Consider the following 26698-nt stretch of genomic DNA (forward strand, 5'->3'; position numbering starts at 1 on the left):
GTTTTTTTCCCCCCTTTGTAGTTCATTTTCTACATTACTGTTCAGAGGGTTGGGTTATGGTTCATTCAGTCTATTAAAGTGATCCTGCCACTTGTAATTTCCTTCATTTCCCAGACTTTCACCTTTCTGTGCTTACGCTATTCATGTATTCATTCAGCAAATATTTAGCCACCCTCCACGGCGTGTTGCCTCTTGTGACACGTGTCTTCAGCATTGGTAACGTCCCGATCACAATTGAGAGCAGAATTTTGACTCTGGGAAATGGAACATTTTTTTTTATACTCGTATTGATGACTAGGTTTTGTTTTCCTTTCAAACAAAATGTATGGAATCGTCTAGGGGTACTGGGGGTGGGGTGGGGGAGCATTGTGATTGCAGGTCTGCTGCTCAGTGGCTGGAGGACAGCTCATCCTCGCTCTCAGCTCAGCTTTCCCACTCTCTAGTTCTGCAGAAAAGCCCCGCGTGCTGTGAGAGGCACGGCAGGACAGCGAGACACAAAGTCTTTGGGGAGGCCCTGGGCAGAGCATCAGGTGTGAGCAGTGGGAGCTATTTCTGAGCAGATGAATGAAATAGCCACACAGGGAGAGAAAGGGAGTATGTCAATCAGAATTAAGCCCACAGAATCATGGGACATTTGAATGCACCATGGGTAGCTCAGAAGGACAGGCCTGAGGTGTGAAATGAAAGGGGATGAAGAGGGAAATGCACAAAGGGGCTAGGTTAGAGAGGCCTCCTGTGTGTAGAGCTAAGGATGGAGTATTTTATCTAGAATCTCGAGGGGGGGGTTATTTTACTATTATAAATGTGATGTACGTCCAGATGTATGGCACATTGGTTAGATTTATAGCTCATGATATTAAAACTCTCAGCAGTTGGAAGGATGGGAAATGACGAGAGGTGGGACTTGACTTGGGGCTAGACAGGTCAGATTTGACCTGGTACAAAGTTGCAAGAGCCGCGGAACCATGGCAATAAAAAAGTAAGCTAGCGATTCATTCCAGGTGAATGTGTAGGATTGACCAAATAACATGACTGACTGAAAGTAGAGACACTGGAAAGCAATGGTCAAATCTGCTGGATATGTCTTGCTTTTGCTTTATGATTAATTCTATTTGTGTCTTCTACACTATCTATTTTGCTTCTCGTTCCTTTCCTGCTGAATGAAGAATTTTAACTGCGTTCCTATTTATAACTCGCTTCCTGATCATTTCTGTGGGGATCATATTTAAATTGTGTGTGTGTGTGTGTATGTGTGTGTGTGTAATATGTGTAGCTGCAATGTTTTAGGGAAAAAGAATCACACCAATGAGGCTGATCAGTACAATCATTCTAAAGTAAGACTCAGACAAACCACTCTGTGGCATCTCATGCATTTTAATGGGATCTCTTGCTTTTGCTACGAACAAGAATTTATCCTGAGTTGAAGGTGCATGGGGAAAACTCTTGCCCAATCACAGAATACTATATTTTTCTGTCTTCTACTTAAACAGCTACCCCATCCTATTCATTTGGCTTAGCCATTAAAGATTAAATACTTACCTCTTAGGGAAAAATAACAGAATCCTCATGGTTGGGTGGTTTCAGTGTGGTAGGCCTAATGCACTTAGAGTTTAGGTATTCATCACCAGATGTGTTTAAGAAAAGGAAAGAGAGATAGACATTGATAAAATGGAAAAGTGAAAGTCAAGCAAAAAATTTCCAACTTGAATTATGTTCCTCGTGCCTGCCATATTGAGCTCCATTCTAGAAAACAGGCACATGAAGACATACAGGCCCCACTTTCTTTTTTCTTTTCCTTTTTTTTTTTTTTTGTCCAGTTGTGGGGCCTAAACTCTGGGCCTGGGCGTTGTCCCTTAGCTCTTCAGCTCAAGGCAAGCGCTCTACCACTGAGCCACCTTCCCAGCCCCACAGGCCCCACTTTCTAAATGGAAGTGAGGGTCTAGAGGAAAAAGGTCCATGATTCATCTTGATGGAATTCATGGTACCAACTTTGAAATGTTTCATCATTTTGAACCCATTTCTTTTGCTCTATCTGGGGATCTGAGCAGCTATCTGTGAATGCTACTGAATTATTGAGCAGATTTGATACCCCAAGCATTGAGAAGAGCCGAGGTAATTGTCCCTCCAGAGAGCTTTAATTCCTCAGTGTGTCCTATCACATTTCACAGTCTTGTGAGACTTAAAACTCTGTGGCAGGAAACATTTGAGACTTCCAGTTTTTCTCCAATGGCAACTGTTACATTTTTAAAATATGCCCCTGGTCATATCAAGCAATGAAGGAAAACCCAGAAGGTTTATTCTCAAAGTTATGAAGAAATAACCTTTACTAATTTATAAGTGAACTCAGAAGGCTTATGAAAAATAAGTATGAAAGCTCTTTTTTTCAATAATATTTTAGCATTTTGCACACAGAATTTTAAGTGTGGACAACAAAACCAGTAACTGATCTTTAGAAAGCTATTTTAATGGGTGATATAATTTAGCATACTCTTCTTGGTCATTGAGATTTCGGTATTTGTAATTTAATTCATTTTTTTTTGTTAAACCAGCAAATATATATGCAAAATTCTGTTAGCTCGGAATCTGTACTCTCTCAATGTAATTTCCAAATCTCATAAAATACTTGAGATGTTGGATGGAACTAAAAGACAAATATTTATTTTTATTTTCATTCCACCCCTTATAAGATGTTCATTAATTATGTCCCAGTTCTGAAGAATAAAAAAGGAATCATTCTTTCAGACGTTCACATTATGAGCTAATTTACAGTGAAAATTAAAGCCTTCATACCGAGGAATAAGATAGTTATTTTATTTGATGTATTTGATCTGATTCCAATCTATCATTTAAATCTCTCCCAAGTTCATTGAACTAACTATTTATTCCAAGGCTATTAAAATTTTAATCTAATACATGAAATTTGTCAACATTTACTATAAGGAAAGAAGATGAGGGGTTTATGATAGATTATACATGTATAGGTAGGTAGATAGATATATAGATAGGTATCTTTTGCTAATGGTTATATGTAAATCTCTCAGATTGCTCTTTTCATCATCCTTTATTCAGGCTCTTCAAGTAACTTGCTGCTTTTAATTTTTTTCCCCCCAGAATCTGCAAGATATAAAAATGTCTATTAAAAACCTTCAGAAATATTATTCATACAATAAGACTGGATAAAACAGGTACTAAACTGGGAGTCAGAAGCCCGCTATGTTCTTTCTGTTCCTCACCCACCTCTCTCTCTTTCTGTTCTGAGAGGAGCAACACGAGCACAGCATTTCGAGGCATTATTTTAATTACTGTGCAAGAGTTTTACCCAGAGTGATATAAAAACAAGAGGCCATTTAAGAGCAAAGAGGTCGGCCAACAGGTCTTTGTCTGGAGGCCATTCCTGACTGATGGTCTCAGAGGTGCCGCAGTGCAATGAACCTGAATAGAACTCGGAGTCTAATCAAAATGTAATAGTCAGACTCAACTAAAATGTAGTCATCAAGAATGGAACGGTCCAGGAGCAGCCATCTGAAGGTATGGTGGAGTGGGAGGAGGCAGAATTGAAGATGAGTTTATAACCAGCCCCCTAGGTTTATGGATGGGAATTTGATGGTTTCCATTACCCCATTCCTGTATGTGAGAAGCTGTACAGTGCTGGGGAAAAACCCACAGCTGTAGTTGTAGGGCCTGCACAAGTGGAGAAATACATTAGATCCTGCCATGATGCCAGTGAGCTATATCCTAGAAAGAATGGTGCACAGGAGTACTCTACAGTCCTAAAAGTTAGAGGCTGGGCTGCTTGCAGCCATGTGAACAACTAAGTTCAAACTTCCTGCAAACCACATCCTACGGTGGGAGCCAGTTCCCAGAGGCCCTCAGTAGCTCCCTCATAGCAAAAACCTATGCGGTGGGGGCCATTTATTTGAAGACCAGTGGTGAGTTGGGGAGGGAAGGGCAGGGTATTTGGGTGTGCTGTGCATAGTCATGAGGTGTTCAGGCACGCTCTGAACAGTCATGAGGTGTTCAGGTGTGCTCCGTACAGTCATAAGGCCTCCTGAGTGCTGACTGTGACTAGCATAGAGATTCTCAATTTCGCTTCTGGCAGTAGCTTACCTTCAAAAGGCTGAGTCAGGTGCCAGCCGCCATGCCAGCGATGTGAATCGGAGGGAGGAAATCTTCCCACAGCGGGCATCCTGCAGCAATTCACAGTGGACAGGGATCCCCCAACCCTGCTCAAGTTCAGACAAGCAAGTGTGGGGGAGGGGTCCTTTGCCCCACCAGCATCACAGTCAAGAATAGGAACGAAGTTGAGCGGAGAATGAAGTGTACCTTCTCTTCCCTTCCATGTACCATCTAGACCATGGAAGGGTTCACTACCACGCCCAGGCCTGTCCTCGTTTTTATACAAGACACTGCGGACCGAGACACATTCAAGATTGATCCTGTGACCTCAACTGAGGCTCAAGGTCCTCTCCTGAGTTGACATTTACAAACCAATGGAATTCAGTGCTTTGCCTGAGTGTCTTACTGGCCCTCAAGGAGAGTCCTTTCTCTGGGTCTAAAGGCTGCCAACCAATGGCTGCCCCATGACACTTTCTGCCTTGTGACAGTTTGAAATGTCAGCATCAGTAGAGAAATCTCCCTCCTGCTTTTTGTCCTTACTTCCTCATGTCTGTGACCCCCTTTCGAAAGACTTGCTTGATTCCCCCTGGACCCATTCAGGGTGACACCCTGCTTTCCCGTGCTTGACAGTCAATGAAGTGAAGGGTTTTATGTAATATCTTCACAGGAGTGATGGCTGATTATATTTCCAGTGTGGGCCTGCATTCCCTGGGGGTTTTACAAGGTGTCTACACTAAAACACTGGAATCTTGTGGCCATCTTAGCATTCTGCCTGTGGGACCGCTCACACACCTGACTGTCTTTCTACTGTTTGGCCACAGTACCTCCTATATTTAGGAAGATCAGGTGTGGAGAGCATTCAGATGTCTTTGAAGTAGAGAAAAAGATGCTCAAGACTTCCCCAGAGTGAGGGCTGTTCTGATGTTGAACTAAGGCGCACCTGCTCAGTCAGCTTCTAGTGAATCTGTCAACACAATGAAATGAACCTCCAAGGTCAGCCAAGCTTGTCCTTTGCTTGATTATGAAATCAAACACAATAATCTTAGCCAATGAGATGGAAACAGCCTCCACCTAAATCACATATGTTACTGCTCAGCGACGTGCATTGTTGTTTCTGCTTGGCTTAATTTTTTCCCCTCCCTTGGTGAGAAATAGCTGTTTATTAAAATAGCTTTATGGACTCCTCTATTAAAATACACTTACCTGAAGAACAATCACTTATCACGAAAAAGCATGTCATCCTTCATCTCTCAGCGTGGAGATACAAATAACAATTCTGGAAATAATGTAGTTATAAAATGGAGCATTGGTTCGGTGAAGTCAAAAGATCATGTGATGACTGGAGTGAGAACAGGACTGAGGCTTATGGGATTTTTCCCTCCAGGAATCACTGTCTAAAACATGGCAATCTGATTGAATGTAAAGGCATGCACTTAGCAGGACTGTGTTGCTCTGACTTCCAGGGCAATGTGAATGCTCTAGGCTTCCCGGCAATATCCTCAAAGGTGTCCAGTAAGAGAGGCTCATGTTCTGGGAATTCTCTGTCATTTTCCTCATGAATTGAGACCTCTTGGTTTCTGTATCATATGTAGTCTTACATTCGAATTTTTTTTTTCCTGGAGCAAATGAAACAAATGACTCTGAAGCTTAAGAAGTAATGAAGGAAAGGTACAACAATTTGGAGCAGTCAAAAAGATCCTCAAGTAGGGCTCCAGTAGCTCACGCCTGTAATCCTAGCTACTCAGGAGGCTGAGATCTAAGGATTGAGAATCAAAGCTGGTGTACACAGATAAATCTACAAGACTCATCTCTGATTAACCAGCAAAATTCCAGAAGTGGAGCTGTGGCTCAGGTAGGTAGAGTGCTACCCTTGAATGAAAAGCTAGGTGAGTGCAGCACCAAGTTCAAGGCCCAGCATTGACACGCACACATTCCCACAGTGCATTGCACCACAGGGACAATTTTACTTTCTTCTAATAGTAATAATTTTGTAAAATACCCCTTAGTTAGCAGGAGGGGGATAACATTTGGTTGGTATGGTTGAATGTTACCCTCTCTCTCTCCTTCTTAGAATCTTAGAAGCTGGGTGTGTTAGTGCAGGCTTGTAATTTCAGCTACTCAGGAGATGGAGGCAGGACAATCTTGAGTTTGAGGTCAGCTTGGGTAAAATGTAGCTCGGAACCAAATGAAAATAGCAAACAAAAGAAAGTTCACAGGTCACAGCTCAGGTTATAGGGCACTTTTTTAGCACCCACAAAGTTTAATCTTCAGTACTGACAAAAGAAACGATTTTGTCAGAAGTACCTGGTTAAGTTGGACACTGGTGGCTCCTGCCTGTAAGCTCGGTTACTTGGGAGATGGAGATCAAGAGGTCTGTAGTTTGAGGATAGACTGGGCATGTTCATGAGGCCCCCTCTCAACCAAGAGGTGGACACGGTTGCATGTACCTGTCGGCTATGTGGGAGGCTGAGGTCGGATGATGACTTTTTCTAGTCTAGGCAAGTAAAGGCACCTGGCTGCCATCCCAGCTCTATGGAAAGCAAAAGGGCCGATTGGAGTCCAAGTGTCCAAGTGCATAATTGGACAAAAAGCAAGACCCCATCTCAAAACTAGCCAGTTCAAAAGAGGGGCTGGAGTCATAGCTCAGCAATAGAGAGCCTGCCTAGCAACCACAATCCGGTCGCTTTCGCTTCCCAGACTTTTTGAATGTATAATAATGGCCTTGTAGAATTGCAGTGAGACACACTTGCTTAATACTATATCCCAATCACCTCGGGTCCTTTCTGTTGATTCATTTAATTTGCAGAAGGCCATACTTCCATTCGCACTACATGTTTAGTATCGTTCAGAGACAAGAGAGGACTCTTGAACTAAAAAATGCCTAAAAATCAGGAAGCAACTGGCAGAGGCTGGTTTTGAATGCGGGAGAGATGGCTCCAGAAATGGCACTTAAAATCACTACACCGTACTCAATTCTGGTTTCTGTGCAAGGGGACAGGTAGATAGCATGGTATTGACCTTCTAGATGCTTCCATCCCAGAAAGTGGGAATCTAACCACAGAGAAAGAGCTGTGAGGGAAGCTTGTTCAAATTCAGGACAGACCTGGTGGCTCAGGTGTTGAAGAGGAGGAGGCCTTAGGGCTGCTCTGGGAGATTCCTTAGCTTTGTGTTTTGAGGGACAGTTGGGGGCAGTGCTCCAGGTGAGCTTGAGTGGAATATGGTCTTATCTGTTTCAGTGTATCCTTTTACAGGTGGATTCCATTGCTAATGGCCTCATTTATTAGTTCAATCTCTATGTGTGTCACTATATGTCAGCCTTCAAAACCACTTACCTATCGGCGGTCCCTAGTTTGGGCCATTAAATCTGGAAAACAAATTATGTCTCAATTCTATACCTACAGTTGGGCAAGCATGGTAGGCAGAATAATGGCCGGCCTAAGCTGTGCACATCTTAAACCTAAGGATCTTTGAGAACATTCTTCAAAAGGGACTTGGTACCTATGACTATAGTAAGGCTTGTGGAGAGAGGGAGTTTATCTGTGATTGTCCGGCGAGGCCGGATGCAATTGCTAGCATCTTTATCGGTGAAAGAAGGTGGGTGAGTGTTGGGAGATGAGGGAAGGCATGTGACCAGAGTGAGAACAGATGTGCAGAGCCATAAGCCAAGGGGTACAGGTGACCTCCAGCAGCAATAGAGGAAGGAGTTCTGCCCTAGAGGCTGCAGGTAGAATGTTGTCTTCTTGATACCTTGACTTGATTCACTTAAACTTAACTACTGGCTTTCTATACTGTGAGAAAATAAATGACTAAACGTACAACAATTTCATATAGAAGCCATAACCAATGACCACTGTAAGCATTTGCTTTTATCCTTGCTCAGCTTCTGTCTACAGACATTAACCCAACTTTTTTTAAACTCACATAACTTCTCGAAAACTTACTCAAGTAATATTTTTTTAACCTGAATCTACTAAAATTAAAAAAAAGACAACAAAAGAGGATCCATTTCCTTTAAATATGTGGCTTACTAGTTTAATTCTCAATTGACCACTTGACATTTACTCCATTATAATAATTGTTTTATAAAAAAATTACTGATTAGGGGCTGGGAAGGTGGCTCAGTGGTAGAGCGCTTGCCTTGCATGCATGAGGCCCTGGGTTCGATTCCTCAGCACCACACAAGCAGAAAAAAAAAGCTGGGAGTGGTGCTATGGCTCAAGTGGTAGAGCGCTAGCCTTGAGCTGAAGAGCTGAGGGACAGCATCTAGGCCCAGAGTTCAGGCCCCACGACCGGACTCCCCCCCCAAAAAATTGATTGTGTTCCCCTTTTCCACCCTGTAAAGAATAAGACCTTAGATTTACTGAAGGATTTCAGTTTTACTAATCATGTCCTTGTGTTTTCCTTAAGCTTATTTCATTGTTTTATTTCTAAGCTAAGTGCTTACTATTTATTTTATTTTGTGCCAGTCCTGGGGCTTGAACTCGGGTCCTAGGGCTGGCTGTGAGCTTCTTTGCTCAAGGCTAGCCCTCTAGCACGTTGAACCTTGATCCTCAGATCTCAGCCTCCTGAGTAGCTAGGATTACAGGCATGAGCCGCCAGCTCCTGGCTTAGTAATTTCTTTTTATTGCTCATTTTCTTTCCTTCCTATGTTGCATCTTTTATAATCTGTATGTAGAATCTGTCTGTCTCTCTACTTTCTGTCCATTAGTCCGATCATTTATCTCTCTCTCTCTCCAATCTGTCTATCCATCCATCCATCTGTGCATCCATCTGTCTTTTCCTGACCCTTCTCTGATTTCTAAGAAGCAAACAAAAACCTGAAGGTAATTCAATTAAAAATGATGGGCTTCCTTACATGGAAATTGCTGAGTATCTAATTGGAATGATTACTCAAGGCAAAATGCATAAAGCAATCCCTGTACCTCTGAAGTCCATGAGTGTGAATGTGAGATGTCAGGGGCAGAAGTCAAGATTATTCTCATTCCTCCAGTGGCTGGCAAGGTACTAGATATGAATATCTTGTTTTCACAGGGCTCTGAATCCATTTATTACACTAATTTCCAAGGTGGTGCATTAGAGACAAGCATATTAATAACTCCTTAAAAACACATTTTTCTTCACTCAGTAGAACAAGGAAGTAGAAGAAAGGAGATGAATTATTTGAGCAAATGCTCTGTTCTTTTCAGATCTTGGGTGATTTATTTCATGAAGTTCTTCTGTTTGTGTGTGAAAGGGATGTTTTTATACACATTTTAGCTAAAAGGACACCAAGTTAGAGTTGTATGGAGGACAGGGCTCTCCAGTGCCAAACAAAGCCAATATTTTCCTTATGTGCAGAGACTCCTATGCCATTTCTGCTTAAATAGATCATTTTTGAAAGGAAAAATGCTTGATTATAATAGATAAGCATGCTCCTACAGCCCAAATACAGATACAAAAATACTTCATTGAGTAATATAAAAGCATAAATAGAGCTAAAGATGAATATGGTGCTAGAAAAATCAGTGGAAGCAAATTCATTTAACCAGTGATAGATAAGATACTATAATGAATCTTAATTATGTTTGCAGGTAGAAATTAGAGGATAATGTCCCTTTGAAAAGATGACAAGGTAGAAAAATTTACTCGGCCACATTGACCAAAGCTACAATTACAAATAAGCAGAATATAATTTTTTCCTTCCTTCCTTCCTTCCTTCCTTCCTTCAAGAGGTGGAAGGGGCAACATTGATCAAGATTCATTGCACTCATATATTGATTTGTTGAATTGAAATCCCTTTTGTACAACTACTTAAAATTAACACAAATAAACAAGATTCCTTCTACCTCTTCACCTTTGGTTGGTTTTGCTTGCCAAGTTTGTTGATCTCTTTGTCTTAATATCTAGAATTTAAATAGCTGCTATGAAGACTTCAAAATCCACCAGCCTCTGGCTGTGTGGCCATTAAATGTGAACTGTGTTCCCTTGAATCCATTAATTGGTCAAGATTCATTGGGAAAGCCAGGTGATAATCTGGATCATATAAGCCCATGTTTGCCTCCAAATCAAAGTTCAACTCATGTTCATGTTCAGATCATCCCTAGGAGCAATGCATGTACACTTACAGCCTGCTGCCTGAAGGTATTACCTGAAAAATTATTCTTGTCTTTACCTTAGCTCCAGAAAACACACTGCTGAATATTTACTTGCTGCATATTGCAGCAATAGGTTAGAAACTCATGTTTATCTTATTTAATATAACTAAAACCAGTATTCTCAGATGAATGTTAATTTTCATGTCAAAGTCTAATTCATACTCAAGAAGCTAGAGAATTTGTCGTAGTCCGCCCTCAGTGATATTTAATTGGGATGAAATGTTATTTTAAGTAATGATGAGAAGATGAGTTGAAGTCTGGAGAAGCTCATATTTTGGCGATCTGCTCTGATGTAAAATTATACCTTACTTAATCCCATAGCAATTGTCACTTTTCCTTAAAGGGTTTTCATTTTTTTTGTTGATATCAGGGATTGAACTTGGGGTCTTGGGCTTGTGAGGCAGGTGCTCTACCACTTGAGCCATGCCTCCAGCCCTCTTTGCCCCAATTATTTTCAAGAGGAAGTGCCTCCCTTTATGTCCAGACTTAGTCCAGACTTAGCTGGACTGCAGTCCTCTGAGGATCACAACGCTCATTTGGCTAGGAATGAATTTGGACATCTGTTTTAGTAGGTCCCAAGTTGGTACCATTCTAGCTGTGGGGTGCAGGCATCTGTGGTTTAAGTCCCCTCACCCCCACCGTGATTATGCTGTGCCATGCAGATCCATGCCCTCAGATAAGACAGCTTGGTGCGTATTCATGATAAGTATCTTAAAGTCAACAGGTTGGACTTTGGTGGCTTTGCTCTGGTTTGCTGAGCGAAGGCCTGGATGGTTTTGGCTGAGTGCAGGAGATGGGAGTTGGGAAGAGATCAGTGATGGGAAAATAAATGAAGCCCACCCAAGTGAGAATAAGCAAAGGCTGATTTTTTCCCAAGTTTGCTCTAGCAGAGGAGGGAGCTGCCATCCCTTGTGCTTGGCAGAGACTTAAAGGCAAGCAGAAGAGAAAAAGGCTTTGCCGTGGGTTAAAAAAAAGAAAAGAACGAATGCATGCACACAGACACAATTTGATTTTATCAGGAAGAATAATGCCATGTCATTTGCAGGGAAATGCATAGACCTAGAAAAAATTATGTTAAGACAATCAGAGAGACAGAGGGCACATGTTTTCTCCCCTTGTGAAACTTCGTGAAAATGGAACGAGGTGATTCTGAGGGTAGAGGGTGGGTTGGGAAAGATGGAGGAGAATGATGGAAGGTGACACTGATCAAGATGCATTATATTTATACACTGTTATGTTGAACAGAAACAGTTTTGTAGAACTACTTAAAGAAAATAAAAAATAAAAATAAAGGAAAGGAATGGAAAGGAAAGGAAGGCTCAGATGTGTCCTGAATGGAGGTCACCGAAGAAGTTGTCGATGAGCCAAGTAGAAACAGAACATCCTACATGATTAGCTGGGAATATATATTTGACTTTTTCTTTAGCCTTTCCCAAATTGGAGACAGGGGCAAACACTAGAGAAGTGGTAAGTTATCTGCCAAAGCCTGGCTATTGGGAGCCACTTGCTAGAAGAGTTATTGTGTGATTTCCTGGACTGATTATTGCAAATAATGGCTTGGCTTTGTGAATAGCTTGCTACAGATTCTATTTCTCTGTATAGAAATGTGTGGGCTGGCTACTGTCCATTTGTTTATTCAGTCTCTCATTGGGCAGGAAACAAAGATGGATCAGCTACTGGGTCATGCGAAATGCCAGATAAGAAAGACAGAGTTCCATGTGGAGTTGTGAAGCTAAGCCTGAATAAGTTGTAGAACTAACTCAGATTAGTTTTATGGCTAAAGAATGCTATCATTGTCTAAATTTCTGGATGAAACCTTGCCTTGTGCATAATAGTTGTTTGTTGTTGTTGTTTATTGGGTTTTTTTTTTTGGTGCCAGTCCTGGGGCTTAAACTCAGGGCTTGGGATCTGTCCCTCAGCTAACTTGCTGAAGACTGGTACACTGCCACCTGAGCTACATCTCTACTTCTGACATTTAGATGGTTAGTTTAAGATAAGAGTACATAGACTTTTCTTCCCAGGCTGGCTTTGAACCTCAATCCTCAGACCTTAGCCTCCTGAGGTTGCAAGGCTTATAGGTGTGGGCTGCTAGTGTCTGGCTCACTCTAGTTTTTAATAATATATAATAATATAATTGCATGCTTTCTCTCTTTTTACAAAGGTTCTTATTAGCACGTGTACAAGGGGTTTCAGTGTCATTTCTCTTCATCCCTACAATGTGTCCTCAGCGACTCACCAGCCCCCTTCATGCCCTTCGCCCTCCCAGTTTCATTGTTCTGTTTTCATACATGTCTATAAAGCACTGTCACCACGTGCCCCTTCATTCACCACTGGTCGCTGCTCCCTGGGCCCCTACAAAGCCTGCTTTATTTTCCTGTGAGTCTTTTCTGTTTTCCTGCATTGAGTTTGCATGGGTTCAAATATTGTTTCGATCACTTATTTATAATGTGTCCTCAGATAAATTCTTTAACACTGTACCCTGTTTACACACGGTGTGAGGAGCTTGTCATATCACATGTATAGGGTGTGAGTCAGGAGCCAAATGAGTTCACTGTTCTAAAACACTGAGAGCCTAAGCGCCAAGTAATATACACTTATTATCTCGGTGCAGGTGTGGCGGCACACAGCTTAAGAAAATCGAATTACTTTTTTATTAAAAACCTAACAGCTTTTACTTACTTATGAGAATTATGCACTAAAGGCTTTTGTAAAATTAAATTAAATTACTTTTCTATCGAGCGATATTAAAATACTTTCAACATGGCTTGCCTCTTTGTTTGCAAGAGACTATTGAGTGTTTTCATACGCACACCTTGCCAAAGATCTAATATCTAATTGGTCATTGTTCTTTTAATGACAGTGGTTAGTTTTTCTCCTAGGTGAAGAGAAAATAGTGACTTTTTCTGAAATAGTGAAAATCCATAGACTTGTGTATCTTGTGTGTGTGTGTGTGTGTGTGAGTGTGTGTATGTGAATATAATTTAATATAATTAGGGTAATTTTTCCTAATATGGGTAATCTAACAGAATTAAAACAGAATCAAATCAGTGTGAAGAAAATTATTATTTTTTTACTAAAAGAGTAGATACTGTTGTTTTGCCATTTTCCAACTGTCATCAATAAACTGAGAATATCAATATGACTGTGACAAGTGACAAAAGTAAAAAAAACATGCACCATCATTTTGGAAATGCGTAGAATCAATGAGAGTTTTGTCCATTTCTTGCCTTAATGGAAAAAAATAATAATTACCTCAATAGCCTTGCTATAACTTTGAATCATACAAATGTCCATAAAATGTTTAGTGAGCATTATTCCATTTTGCTAGTTAATGCAATCTTTCTGCTCCCCTGTGGCTTCCCCTGCCCCCAGGAATGCGGCCTACTGGCCAGCAAATGAAGGTGCCAGGATTGTGATGTTCAGACCCAATTTAAGAAACAGAATTCCATTTTGAGCTAGAGTGTTAATGCAGATTTCAGAGCTCCTGACTTAAATGCCAATATACTTAGGTACTCTAAATGATTTTTAGTTGCCTGTGAAAAGCTGTAAATGAGATCTAATAATCAACTGAAATGTGAGAGGAAACATTCTATCTGAGAAATTATTTTTGTAGAGGATTAGTCTTTGGGCTGCCTTAAAAAACAAACAAACTTAAAAAACCCAGAATCTGAACAAGTATTTCTGAGCCTTAGCACTATGGGCAGTGGAGACTAGGTAACTATTTGTCCTGGAGGACAGGCAGACCTGGGCACTGCAGTGTGCTTAGCAATGTCTCTGCCAGTGGCACCTTCCCTCCCAGTAGTAATGCCCAGTGGGTCTGCAGGTTTTGTCCAATGTCTCCTGGGCACCAAAAGTCATCTCTGCTCGAGGAGCTTTGAAATGAAATGCCCTCAGCTTTGCGATTCAGAACCTTTTTTTTTTTTTTGGCTAGTGCAAAATAGTTACAAAAACCTGATTTTTTCTGGTGTTAAACTCACAGGAGAACCAATACTGAATCCAGAATTCCACTACACGAATGTCCAGCAGGAAATATCCATTTCAGTTACTCCAGACTCATGACGACAGTTCAAGGCTGGTCCTCATCCCTGTTGAAAAATCAAATGGGTAACAAACAAATAATGTGGCAAACCTGGAAAGAATCCTTGAGAGATGTTTTATTCATGCCATTATGGTGTCTGAGGAAATTCCTACACACTGAAGTGGAAGAAATAATACTTCCAATCAGGGTGTATTTGATTCTCAATTTCAACTTGCTTTGTGAATATGGTTCCTTCACTGTGAGATGAGCAAAGGAGCCAAACTCTACCTTTTTGTCTTCATCTCCATGATAATAATGCTGAGAATAATGATCCTTCAACGAGGAAGAGTGAAGATTAGTGAAGCAAATCTAGATTCTTAGCACACATTCTTAGCACAGAGTGCTGTGCCACACATGTTAGCCATTAGTAGTTACACAATAAAATAGTTCACTGCTAAATATACAGCAGATTATAGAGGGACATATTTACTCATGCCAAAGAAGATGTCTATGCGTTATTTGGTGAAGGATTTTCACCAAACATCAGAAGTCCGCAAATGCAATCTACAATCCCATTACCATAGCACATGCATGACCCTTCACAGCAGATGGAAAACCTACTCCTTCTCCTATTTTAATTCTACTCATTTAAAACTAGAAGTAGAGCAGCTGTATTGATTCTCAATTATAGTTGGCAAACACAAATGGGATATATATATATATATTATACCCTCTAGAGTGATTGTACTAGAGAAGCGTTTTACGTTCTAAATATCGATTTAAATCTGCATAATTGATTGTGAATGCAATTAAACACCCTTTTTCATCACACACCTGCATTCTGATAATAATTCCCAAATCACTGTGGTTCTAGTGATCACACACTTACACATGTGCCCTACCCATGTAGCAGAGCACACTCACCCATGTGAGCAAACACACAGCCTAGTTTCCACAGTGTACTAAAGAGTTTGGCTTGTTGCTTGTCTAATTGGATACGAACAGAATTCCATTCAACACTCTGGGTTGTATGTCTTTTAATGAATATACTCCTTATTACTTGAATTACAACTAGATTGGCTGGTGTTAGTACTTAAGTCAATCGATAGACATGAAGGAGCTGTCTTGTTTTTAAGAGTGAGCTGAAGAGTTTAAGGTTCTAAAGAAGAAAAAGTGGACCTGAAATGAAAATGAGAGAATTAAAAAAAATAAAATGCCATCTTAGGTAAATTCTTATCAAAAGTAGCCAAGAACAAATTATTTTCAGGTAGGACCAGCTTCAGCAAAATTTAAGTTAAATCAAGGTAATTCTTGGGTTATTTTAATTTAAATTAAGTTGCTTACTGTCAAACATTTGAGGCTAAACCCCTGGCATGCTTTAAAAAATTACTGTTATATATAAAATACCATTTTTTTCTGATCACAGCAAAAAAGGGAACTACTTAACCATTGTAAAAATTAAGAGATAAGTGGTTATGTAGAATAAGGGAATTAACTAACTTGAGCATATATGGACACAATGGTAGGCATGATTCTTCTTATATTTTCTTTGTATTTTCTTTTTTAATATTAAGTGCAGCATATGTGATTCATATTAGAGGACAGATAGGTTATATGTTATAAACATCTATCCTTTTGTGTATATTAATATACAGATTTATGTACATGTATAATTATGTATATATGTGTGAAACATCATAATACAATGGAATCCTGTCCAGGTGCTATTTCCACCTGGAATTTTTTATCCTGATTCTCCCTCCATAGCTTCTGAGCTGTGAAGTTGCCGATTGATTGATCCTTGTAACAACACTTTTTCTAGCATATTTTCTAATTGCACTAAAGGTGGTTTCTTTCATTCTTCATTTGGAATACTGATTTTATACTGGTTTGTATGATTTGTTCATATAATTCTTGTGTGGGTGCTTTCATGTTTTTATTTTGTATATACTGTTGCATGTTTATTTTAGGGTTTTTTGGGGACAAAAGGGTTTTGATTCAACATGTCAATTTAGGAGTGCAGTGTTTCTCGATCAATACCACCCCTCCTGTCATTCTTCTCATTTTCATATATACTTTCTATATATTCTGCAAACTTCCATATGTTGGGTGACAGATTTTTCACATTTTTACAAACACTCAAATATTCCCCATTTCTTTCTTTTTTTTATTTTGCCGGTCATGAGGCCTAAATTCTGGGCCTGGGCGCTGTCCCTCAGCTCTTCAGCTCAAGGCTAGCGCTCTACCACTGGAGCCACAGCGCCCCTTCAGGCTTTTTCTGTTTATGTAGTGCTGAGGAATCGAACCCAGGGCCTCATGCTTGCAAGGCATGCACTCTACCACTGAGCCACCTTTCCAGCCCCTCCCCATTTCTTTCATAAGTACTTTTATATACTTTTATGATTTTTTCTTCACTTTATGGTATCTTAGAAATCAGATTTTAACATATTTAAGTTTAGCAATCTTTTCATCTATGACAGATTTTTTTAAAAAACAAATCTTGTTTAAATAAACCTTTCCTATGTTAGGATGGTATGGTATCTTTTACTTAAAAATATATTTTCCTTCCTGGAGTTCCAGATCCTCCTGTCTTCAAATTCCTTTTCTTCTCTTCCCGAACTCCCTAGACTTCAGAGTAATGTGGCCTAGGTAGACGGCCTGCTTTTGAGTCCTCGTTTCTGCGGCGGTGCCTCTGTCTGTCGTATGCACTGTGGGGGGCCTCGGGGTCTCAGTCACTGCGGTGGTCCCCGTGTCTCGGTCACTGCGGTGGTCCCCGTGTCTCCGTCACGGAGGTGTCCCCGTGTCTCGGTCACTGCGGTGGGTCCCCGTGTCTCGGTCACTGCGGTGGGTCCCCGTGTCTCGGTTATGGTGGTGTCCCCATGTCTCGGTCACGGTGGTGGGTCCCGGGTGTCTCCGTGCCGTGGCCCCCATGTCTCGGCGCTGTACCATGGCCCCGGTGTCTCGGTCACTATGCTGTGCCGTGGCCCCCGTGTCTCGGCGCCGTGGCCCCGTCTCGGTCTCCGCTCCCGAGCCTCAGCGCGCTGCTAACCCAGTGTGGCCTTTCCCCCGCAGATGACTGTGACGACCCGCTGGCGTCCGCCCTGCCTCCGGCCTCCTTCAGCAGTTCCTCGGAGCTCTCCGGCAGCCACGGGCCCGGGTTCGCCAGGCTGAACCGAAGGGACGGTAAGTCGGCCTCCTCCCCGCGGCCACCCGCCCTGGCCGGCCTCCTCCCCGCGGCCTCGCCCGCGCTGTCGGCCTCCTCCCTGCGGCCACCCGCCCTGGCCGGCCTCCTTCCCGGCCTCCTTCCCGCGGCCACCCGCCCTGGCCGGCCTCCTCCCCGCGGCCACCCGCCCTGGCCAGCCTCCTCCCCGCGGCCATCCGCCCTGGCCAGCCTCCTCCGCGGCCTCGCCCGCGTTTTCCACACCACCGGGCGACGATGCGAAAGGAGGTGAATTCCTAGACCAGCCAGTGGTGGGGCTCGCGGGACGCGTGGGAGGATTTCCTGAACCCATCCGCCTTGGGAATCCTCCCAGCCCGTGGCCCCCTGGTGCCGGCCAGTGTGTGGGTCCAAGGACCCGGCTAGAAAGTTGAGCATGCGCAGGAGAGCCTTCAGCTTTGTACTGCGCATGAGTGAGTGGATGGCTGGTGGGGGGGTGGGGGGGAAGTCTGCGCATGCCCAGGATGCAGTGGGTTCAGTACTGTACTGCGCCTGCGTGCAAGTACGGCTCTCAGGACACCACCATTGGAGAAAAAAACAGCACGGTCAGGAGGCTCTGCGTTCGGTACAGTACTGCGCACGCGTGACTTATCACGGTCAGGACGCGGTGCCTTCAGTACCGTACTGCGCATGCGTGACTTGTCCAACTCTCCCAGAGACACACCCTGCCCTTGACTAGATAACAAAAATTCACCTCATCGCCTAAGCGCATTCATTTTTAGCTTGATTTCTTTCTGGGGTGTGATTTCTTTTTTTGGGGGGGGGCTGATTTTCACGAAATGAAGGCAGGGACAGAAGCAACAGAACGCACAGTGCTTTAAACCAGTTGGCAGGGCGCGGCGGCCTGCGGTTGAGCTGTGGCACGCATGCGCGCGGGAACGGACCCGGTTGGATTTCCACCAGGCCTGGTCAAAACCCCACGCGGTGCCGTAGCTGCAAATCAGGCACGTGTCCTCCGTCATCACGTGACCGTCCCGAAGCATCGCGAGCCTGGCGGGCGGCGGACGGGCTGTGTGGCGAATCCCCGCCCAGCGGCGACGACGGAAAGAGTGAAACATGGCTGGGTTTCCGGTTCCGGGAAGGAGAGGAGCCTCACCAAGCGGCTTCCTGTCCCTTTCCATGGCTTGCCTGCGATTAAAGGGGAAAGCAGCGTGTGTCAATGCTTCTTGCTGAAGAAACCGGAGACTGGACGCCTGAGGGGCAGCTCTGCGGCAGAGTCCTGGCCTGCTGCGCGCGGCGCCGGGTTCAAGAAACACACAGTAATAACTATGAGCGGGAATTCTCAAAACCCTGGGGGCCCAGGAACAACGCCATGGTGCTAACTTTGATCGTCTGTGAAGTAAAACACCTGCACGTGCTGTGGGAAGCGTGCTGGTAATACTAAGATGGAAAAAAAAAACCACTGTGGGAATTTAGATATGGATATCATCTACTGCTAATCCCAGCCATGGATCATTGACTGTCTTCTCTCCTCTAACGGCCACTTCTTTTACATTCCTTGACGTGACCCTCGGTGCTATTGTTTATGCTTACACACATTGAACTTTGGACACCCCTTGTAGATTGTGTGTGCATGTGTATATGTATTTCTGTCTTTTGCCATTTATTATGCAATATACTACATACGTACATATACATATGCATAGGTCTGGTATGCCATGTCCTACATGGTTTAATTGCAACATATATGTTAGTACAATATTTTTAAGACAATTAAATGTATCATAAAATATGATCTCACATTCTTTTGACGTACCAACTTTCCCTGGGCTCCTAAGTGTGACGATGTCAATAGAGAATTCCACAGTGAGATTGTTCTGTCAGATGGGAAAGGTGGTCTTTTGTGTTTGTGGACACACTCCTTTGTTCCTTTTAAGTGCTTTACAATGAGAGGTATGGGTCACCTAGTGTTGTCTGTTCCTATTTGCAATTCTGAACCCGTGACCATCCAGGCAACAGGGTCATCTGAGCCCCTGTGAGGGTCACTCCAGCTTCTGTACTCTTGGCCCTACCAACAGGAGAGCTGTGACCACAATGCTGTTCCAAGAGCAAGGTCTCCTCTATTCTGTTCTTTATAAAGTAAAGCAGAGTTTAACATTTACCATGCCATCAGTTAACTCATAAAAGCATTCACAGATTGTGACCCACTGAAAAGAAACAACATTTAATTTATCTAAATATCTTTATTTTGTTGGCTGAGGCCTAATAAATCACCAAAAATTATACTTTATTAATTGTAGCCAATCATATTTTTTCATTAATTTCTATCCTCATCAAGAGTCTCCATCAGTGGGACTCATTTTCATTCTTAATTTGTTTCTATGGCTCTTGCTACAACACAGTATCAAACTTCATGAATCTCATTTGCATGTTAATGAAACTGAGAAACAAAACAGGATCATTTTAATTATCTTTTGCTAGTTGTCAACCTACTTGATTACATTTTTCTTTTTTTATTTAGTTTTTCTTTTTTCCTCTATTAATTACATAAAGGAATGTCAGATTTGGAGTGATTTTTCTTAAAGGCTTCATATCACTCCTAGTATTAAAAACATTCTTTGTCTTTTAGATCAGGCTGGGGAAAGGTATTCTGCTAAGCCAGGAAGGGGGCAAATAAAGGTCCCACTAACATGTTAACACAGACAGACTTCTTTCTTAAGGAATCAGGAAAACTGACAAAAGCCAGGCAGGAAGTGGGCAATTTGTTTCTTAGCTGTGCTTAAGAAGTATCACAGTTACTCTGAGCAAGTGGAGTGGTCCCTTGTGACAGAAGGGAGGAGACTGGAGAAGGCTGCTCTTTCCAAGGATGATTTCATTTCCACCAGCAGGCAGGAAGAAACATGAACATTTTTGGATGCATATTAATTCCATTTCGTCACAGGCGTGCCATGGTGGGTTGAATTCTGCTCTCCAAAAGGATATCTTTAAGTTCACCTCTGGATCCCTGTGAATGAGACCTCATCTAGACATAGGGGTTTTTTAGGAGATGTAATTAAATTAAGGTGAAGTTTATCCCATTGGCCATGAGAGTTGGCACATGAGACGTGACTGGAACTGTAGGCTCTCCAATCTGCATGCAGGTGGATCCAGGACTTGGTAAAACTCTTACTGACTGTGCCTATATTTTCTGTCTCATGTCCTGCTTATCTCTTGGTTGGTCTCGCCTTTAACTCCGTAGGCTTATATCTCTTAACCCCGAGTTGTGATCACTTAAATCCAATGAAATGCCTGAGGATTCAGGTTCCAAGTCACCTTGGCAGCCACAGGTCACTAGCACAGGCTACAAGCTTCTCCAGTGTGCTTCGTCTTCAGCCACTCCACGTGGCTTTGGGAGTCTTTATTATGGAAAATGAAATTCCAAGTAAAGACTAACCATTTCAGTATTAGATAGCTATCATTGGGAACAATTCACTATTGTTGAGTTGAAATCATGGCCTCCCTCTTTTTCATTTGAGGATGGGCCAGATATTTAGTGTCTGTCCTTTAGTGTCCTGTTGGAAGAATAAGATTAAATGTGTGACAATATTAGGTAGGTGACATTGGCCTTATTGACTTTTATGGCAGTTCTATGGTATGGTCCCTTGCATTTCCAAACACAGTCCCAGGGTTCACACTGTACCCTGTCAATTAACCCCATTTGAGCAAATCTCACAGGGCTAAATATATATAGTACTCCATATCAAGATCATCTAAGGGAACAAGACTTCCACATCAGCTTTCTAGGAAAAGTTAATTCATTCTTATCTGATTATACAGCAAAGCAGAATCATAGAATTAGAGTTTATATTTTACACATTCCTTATTAGACTGCAGTAAAAAATTCTCATATGTCTTTAGCCAAGCTTGGCGAGCTAGAGCAATAGGTTGGTTCTTATTTTTACAGTATTTAAACGATATTTTTTTTGGCAGTTTTAGCACTCAAATTAGTTTATGAATTGAGGGGAAAAATAAAAACCTTACCTTACGAAGAGTTGAACATTTTGGAGAATGAGGTTCCAGATCAATTCTGTGGTCAGGGCTGAGTCACTTTGGTGTGTAGCTTTGTATTTTGCATTCTGGCCTTGAGAAGGTGAACTACCAATGAACAAAGATTTACATCTTTTATTTCTCAGTGTGCTCATATCCTCGATTCATTAAAGCAGAGGAGAATTGGCTGCTGGTTCTGGATGAATTTAGAGTGGCGTCTGTTCTTCTATCGATTCATTTGATTAAATGCTGGGGATGACTGGCTTGTTCTATTTGGTTTCCTCTTTTCTGTGGGTGTTGCTGTTGCTGCTGGTCCCCCCCTCCCCCCGTCCTCACAGTCCACTCTCTTCCCATCTCCTTTGTCCTGTTGGTGTCCTCTCGATTGCACCTTTTATTGTCCTTGTCTGCTCCAGAGCCCACCTTGTCTAGCTTTAAATCAACCTGATAATGTCATCCTCGTGATTGTATAAAGTCTCCAATCCTAAGTAATTTATAGTGATAAAAAATGCTGGTTTGGGAATCAAGGACATTACATTATAATAGTAAATTGTGGCTGGCCTTAACGAAGTGACATGAACTCTCTCTCGCTTTCATTTTATAAAAGTGTGATGTTGACTGTGGGGACCCCTGTATGCTCGGATACCATGTTATTTTTCTGTGTGATATTGTATAGTCAGGTTTTTCTTTCTAAGTAGCCTAACAATGGGAATCTTCAAAGCGTGTGAGTGAGGGAAATTGGTGGCCCTTTTGTGAGGAGGTAAGGGGAGAATCTTAAAGCAGATAGTCTTTGTTAAGTCTCTTCAAACTAAAAGTTAGACTCTGCCTGCCTTGGGAAAGACCTCGAGCTGTGATGTAAGATAAGAAAGTCAATTGACAAACACGATCTTACTAAAGCTGGTAGAACAGCCCACATGGATTCATAACCCAGAAAATTCCCACAAATGCGTAGCATACCTTCTTTCAGTGTGTATCTAATATTTTTCACAGTAGGAAGAAAATGTCAATGTGGATGGAAGGAGTGGATGCAAGGGAATCAAGTGGTTTCTTAGCTCGAATTTCCCCCAGAAGCACAGCTATAGCCAATGACTGAGGCACAAATCTTTGTCCGGATTGAGTTGCCAGGAGCAAGACTGTAGAGAAGGGGAAGGAAGTAGGTGATTTCAGCAGCGTTAGGCACAGCTCAGGCAGGAGACCAAGGCCTATGTCCATGTCCCACCCTAAGGTAAAGGTAGAGACTCTAGCAGGTGTCTGGCTTCTTGAATGGTTAACTTAGAAAGTTAAGTGCCTTATGCTAACCCTGAGTAGATTCAACGATGGATAATGGTTGATGTGTGTTCATAAAGTTGTAATGGCTGAAAGTTAGCCAGTAGAGAGCCAAGGAGAATGCAGAGGGGGAGAATGCAGACAAGAATCCAAAGTTTAACATAGAAAATTAAGAGGAGTGAGAGAAGGGGTAGGTTGGGAGGGTTGGGTGAGTATGTTGAAGGGGTGACATTGATTGGGAGATATCGTATTCATCAACTGCTTGGTGTAACAGCAACTCCTTTGTACAACCACCTAAAGTGACAATTAAAAATAACTTTTATGATAGGTAAAGAGGCAATTTATATGTATATAATGAGCAACTATAGAATATATGGTCTTATCAGGTGTCCTTAGTATGTTTACCTAAATTACGCGTGGTCCATCAAAATAGCATTTCAATAAATCTCAAAGAATTGAAAGTGATTCAGAGTAGATGCCCTTGCTACAGTGGAATTAAGCTAGAGATCATTAATTAGGAAAAAAAACTTAAAATTCAGAAAGGTGTGGAATTCAATTAATACATGCCTCAAAAGGAAATCTCCATGGAAATGAGGAAGGCATTAGTATAATGATAACAAAATACAATAAGTCAAAATTGTGGATGTAGTTTAGGCCATAGCCGAGAGCAAATTAATTGCAAATGTTGCAAAAGAAAGGAGGTCCAATGTGACTGGCCCATCTATAGCCATCTGGAGAAATTAGGGAAAAAACACCATCAGATTAAGAGAAAAGTAACAAATGGAGTAGAGAAAACTCCAAGGAATGCATGAATTAGCGAGAGATGGAAAATATTCAGTATAATTAGTAAAACAAAAGTTTAATGCCCAAGAATCCAAGGTATATCTTACAAAATTAAGAAGGGTTGGAGAGGGATGGGCGAGAATGTTGAAAGGGGTGACATTGATCAAGATACATTGTGTTCATAAACTGCTTTGTTAAAGAGTAACAACTTTGTACAACTACTTAAAGATAATAAGAAGAAGAAAAGAAAAAAGTCTACTGCAAGAGGACACTTTAGCAATCTTCCTGCTAATCATGTTCAAAATGTCAGTGCATTGAAGAAGCATTTGGAAAAACACAACCTACAAAATCGTATTCAAGATTTTTTTTAAATAAAACTAAAGCATCCCTCTGTCTTCCAAAGATAATAAATTCCTAATTAAAAGGTTCCAACAAAGAAAACTCCAGGCTAATGTGTCTTCAAAAGGAATGCTTCCAAACACATTTAAGAAAAACAGGACTCTAATCTCACACATTCTCTCCCAGAAAACAGAAGCCAAAAAGTCCAAATACTCCCCACTCATTTGATGAGGCCAGTATAACCTTCCTACTAAGCCTTGTCAAGGACAAACAAGAAAGGGAAATGAAAAGCCACTCTCTCTCCTCATGAATATAAATGCAAAATACTCTAAACAAAATATTTGCATACATGTGGGAAGGGACCAAGACTCATCTTCAGAATGAGAGTGTCCCTTGTAGATGGAAATAAGCTGTGTTCTGAAAGCTGGGTGAGTTGTATAACCGAACCCAGGGCTTATGGCTATAATTACATTATCTATCTATCTATCTATCTATCTATCTATCTATCTATCTATCTATCTATCTATCTATCTATCTATCTATCTCTTGAGCATTCTGTGGCAGGGAAGTTTCGAGCTGAAGGATGGGGAAAGCTAGCATTAAAAATAAAAGGTGTCCTTCACTGTTTGTATGCTGTATTGGACACTTCTCATGGAGCACTTAACCACACCTCTTTCTCCAGCCAATGATACAATGACCAAGTTCCAGCTTCCCCTAGAAATGACAAGGATGCATCTTGAGGCCATACTCTTTGTATCCTCTCTTCTTGCTCTATGACTTTCCTGATACTGAGGGGATGAATCATTGGCTCTGAGAGTCCAAGTGGGATTTACATTCCGTCAGTGAAATACTGCAAGTGTGTCTTCCAAGGACTGTGAACAATGGGGGGTGGGAATCCATGGATCTGAACTTCCTTCTTTATCCTCAGGGCAGAGTGTTCTGGGGTGCATCTTGTGAAGCTGTTCAGAATGTGTGTGAGTGTGTGTGTGTGTGTGTGTGTGTGTGTGCGCGCACATACCAAGTCAAAAGCACAGTTCTGCTTTGGCTTCCCTGGTTTCACACCTTCTTTCCTTGTGTGCTTACCCCATAGGATCACGTCTTTCATGTTGGCCTTCAAGTCAAGTTTCAACCTACTCTGTCCAGAAGAATTCTGAATAATGTGTATAGATTAATGGCTGATATATTTAATGAGATGTAGTTAAGATGATAAGCAACTTCCTTCCAAATCATGAGAACTGAATAGTAGAAAAATCTAGCAAATACAACTTTATCCAATTGGCCAGTGTTCACCTCATGAGGGATAAGTTATCTTTTTACAAGTATATGCCTTTGGTTCGATGTGATGTGTTTATCCTCTTGGCACTGTAATCTTCTGCTGTTAAGGGTTGAGGTGTGGGGAGGGGGAGCGACTGAAAATGCCCGATGTATCTGAAGTAAAGGACATTCTACCTTACCATGCTCAGACCTGTCAGGGTCACTGAGAAACATGAGAAGTCTTAGGATCCAAGGTGCGTGGAAGCTGCCAGAGGCTAGCATATAATGTGATTATATGCAGGGAGACTGGAACAGAAAAAAGACAAAAAAAAAGGCTAGCCGGGTGCTCATGGCTCACACCTGTAATCTTAGCTACTCAGGAGGACTGAGGTTCAAAGCTAGGTCCGGTAGGTAAGTCTGTGAGACTCTTATCTCCAATTAACTACCAGAAAACGAAGTGGCGCTGTGGCTCAAAATGGTAGAGCACTAGCCTTGAGCAAAAGAGCTCAGGGACAGCACTCAGGCCCTGAGTTCAAGACCCTCGACAGCCCCTCCCCCACAAAAGTTCAGTAAAAACTAAGGAAATTCAAATTAAGCATGGACTTTAGTTAATAATATAAAGGAGTCTAGGTGTAGGCTGAATGGGAACCCTATAAAGCCATTTTTAACCAAAGAAGTCTTATTTGAAATATGCACACATCCTTAGGCTTTATCAATATGGAATGAAAATGAAAAGGAGACCTCTGGTGATAAAGAAAATGAACGTATGGTAGAGACAGAGTGAAGGAAAAATGAAAAGAATGGAAACATAGCACAAAAATTAATAAAGACTAAAATGCCATTTTGGAGTTAATGTGATGAGTGTTTTGTGCCCCTCCACCATAATTATCCACAATGTCGGAAGAGGATTTGTGAAATCGGTGCCCAGGAGTTGTCTTTGTGTTCCATATTCTCCCAAGTTGTTGAATTTTAAGACTGATGCAGTTGGAAGTATTGTTTGCTCTGGCACTAGTAGCCTTTTAGGTTTGTTCCTAACCTCGTTATTTGTAGTTTCATTTACCTATTTATTTATGTTTTTGTTGTTGTGGGCCTTGCACTTGGAGCCTGGTACTGTACCTGAGCTCTTTTGCTTCTGATTTTTGAGTGGTTAAGTGGAGATAAAAGTCTCATGGGGGACTTCTCTTCCCCAGGCTGGCTTTGATCTGATCCTCAGATCTCAGCCTCCTCAGTAGCTAGGATTGCAGGTGTGAGCTACTGGTGCCTGGCTTATTTGTAGTTTTTTTTCCATATATATATTTTTTATTGTAAAAATACTGTACAAAGGGGTTATAGTTACATGAGTAGGGTAATGAGTACATTTCCTATCAAGCATTGTTACCTCCTCCTTTGTTCTTCTCCTACCATCCCTTCCCTCCCCACCTCCCCAATTCCTCCACGCCCCCCCCCAAAGTTCTAAAGTTTGTTTTCAACAAACTTGTACATCTTATTGTTACAATGAGTCAACCTGTATCCTTGTTTCAGCATTTTGTTTTTTTCCTTCCCCTCCCCAAATTAAAAAATGTATATACAAGATGCAGGGCCCTGGAATCAAATACAGCGCAAACAGGG

At 41.9% G+C, this 26698-nt stretch overlaps 1 protein-coding gene across 2 annotated transcripts in view; it reads left to right on the forward strand.

Moving 5' to 3' along the window:
* Positions 1 to 26698, forward strand: part of Cntnap4 (contactin associated protein-like 4) — a 223873-nt gene that overhangs the window by 17826 nt on the left and 179349 nt on the right. The window contains exons 1-2 of one of the 2 annotated variants that reach the window (XM_013013006.1): positions 11967 to 11976; positions 17341 to 17451. In XM_013013006.1, coding sequence (XP_012868460.1) covers positions 11967 to 11976; positions 17341 to 17451 — 121 coding nt within the window. Of the gene's footprint in view, positions 1 to 11966; positions 11977 to 17340; positions 17452 to 26698 lie in introns of those variants that run through there. The other variant, XM_013013005.1, reaches the window with a different exon arrangement.

Source organism: Dipodomys ordii, unplaced genomic scaffold, assembly GCF_000151885.1.
Source record: "Dipodomys ordii isolate 6190 unplaced genomic scaffold, Dord_2.0 Scaffold18, whole genome shotgun sequence".
In the NCBI taxonomy this organism is placed as follows: domain Eukaryota; kingdom Metazoa; phylum Chordata; class Mammalia; order Rodentia; family Heteromyidae; genus Dipodomys; species Dipodomys ordii.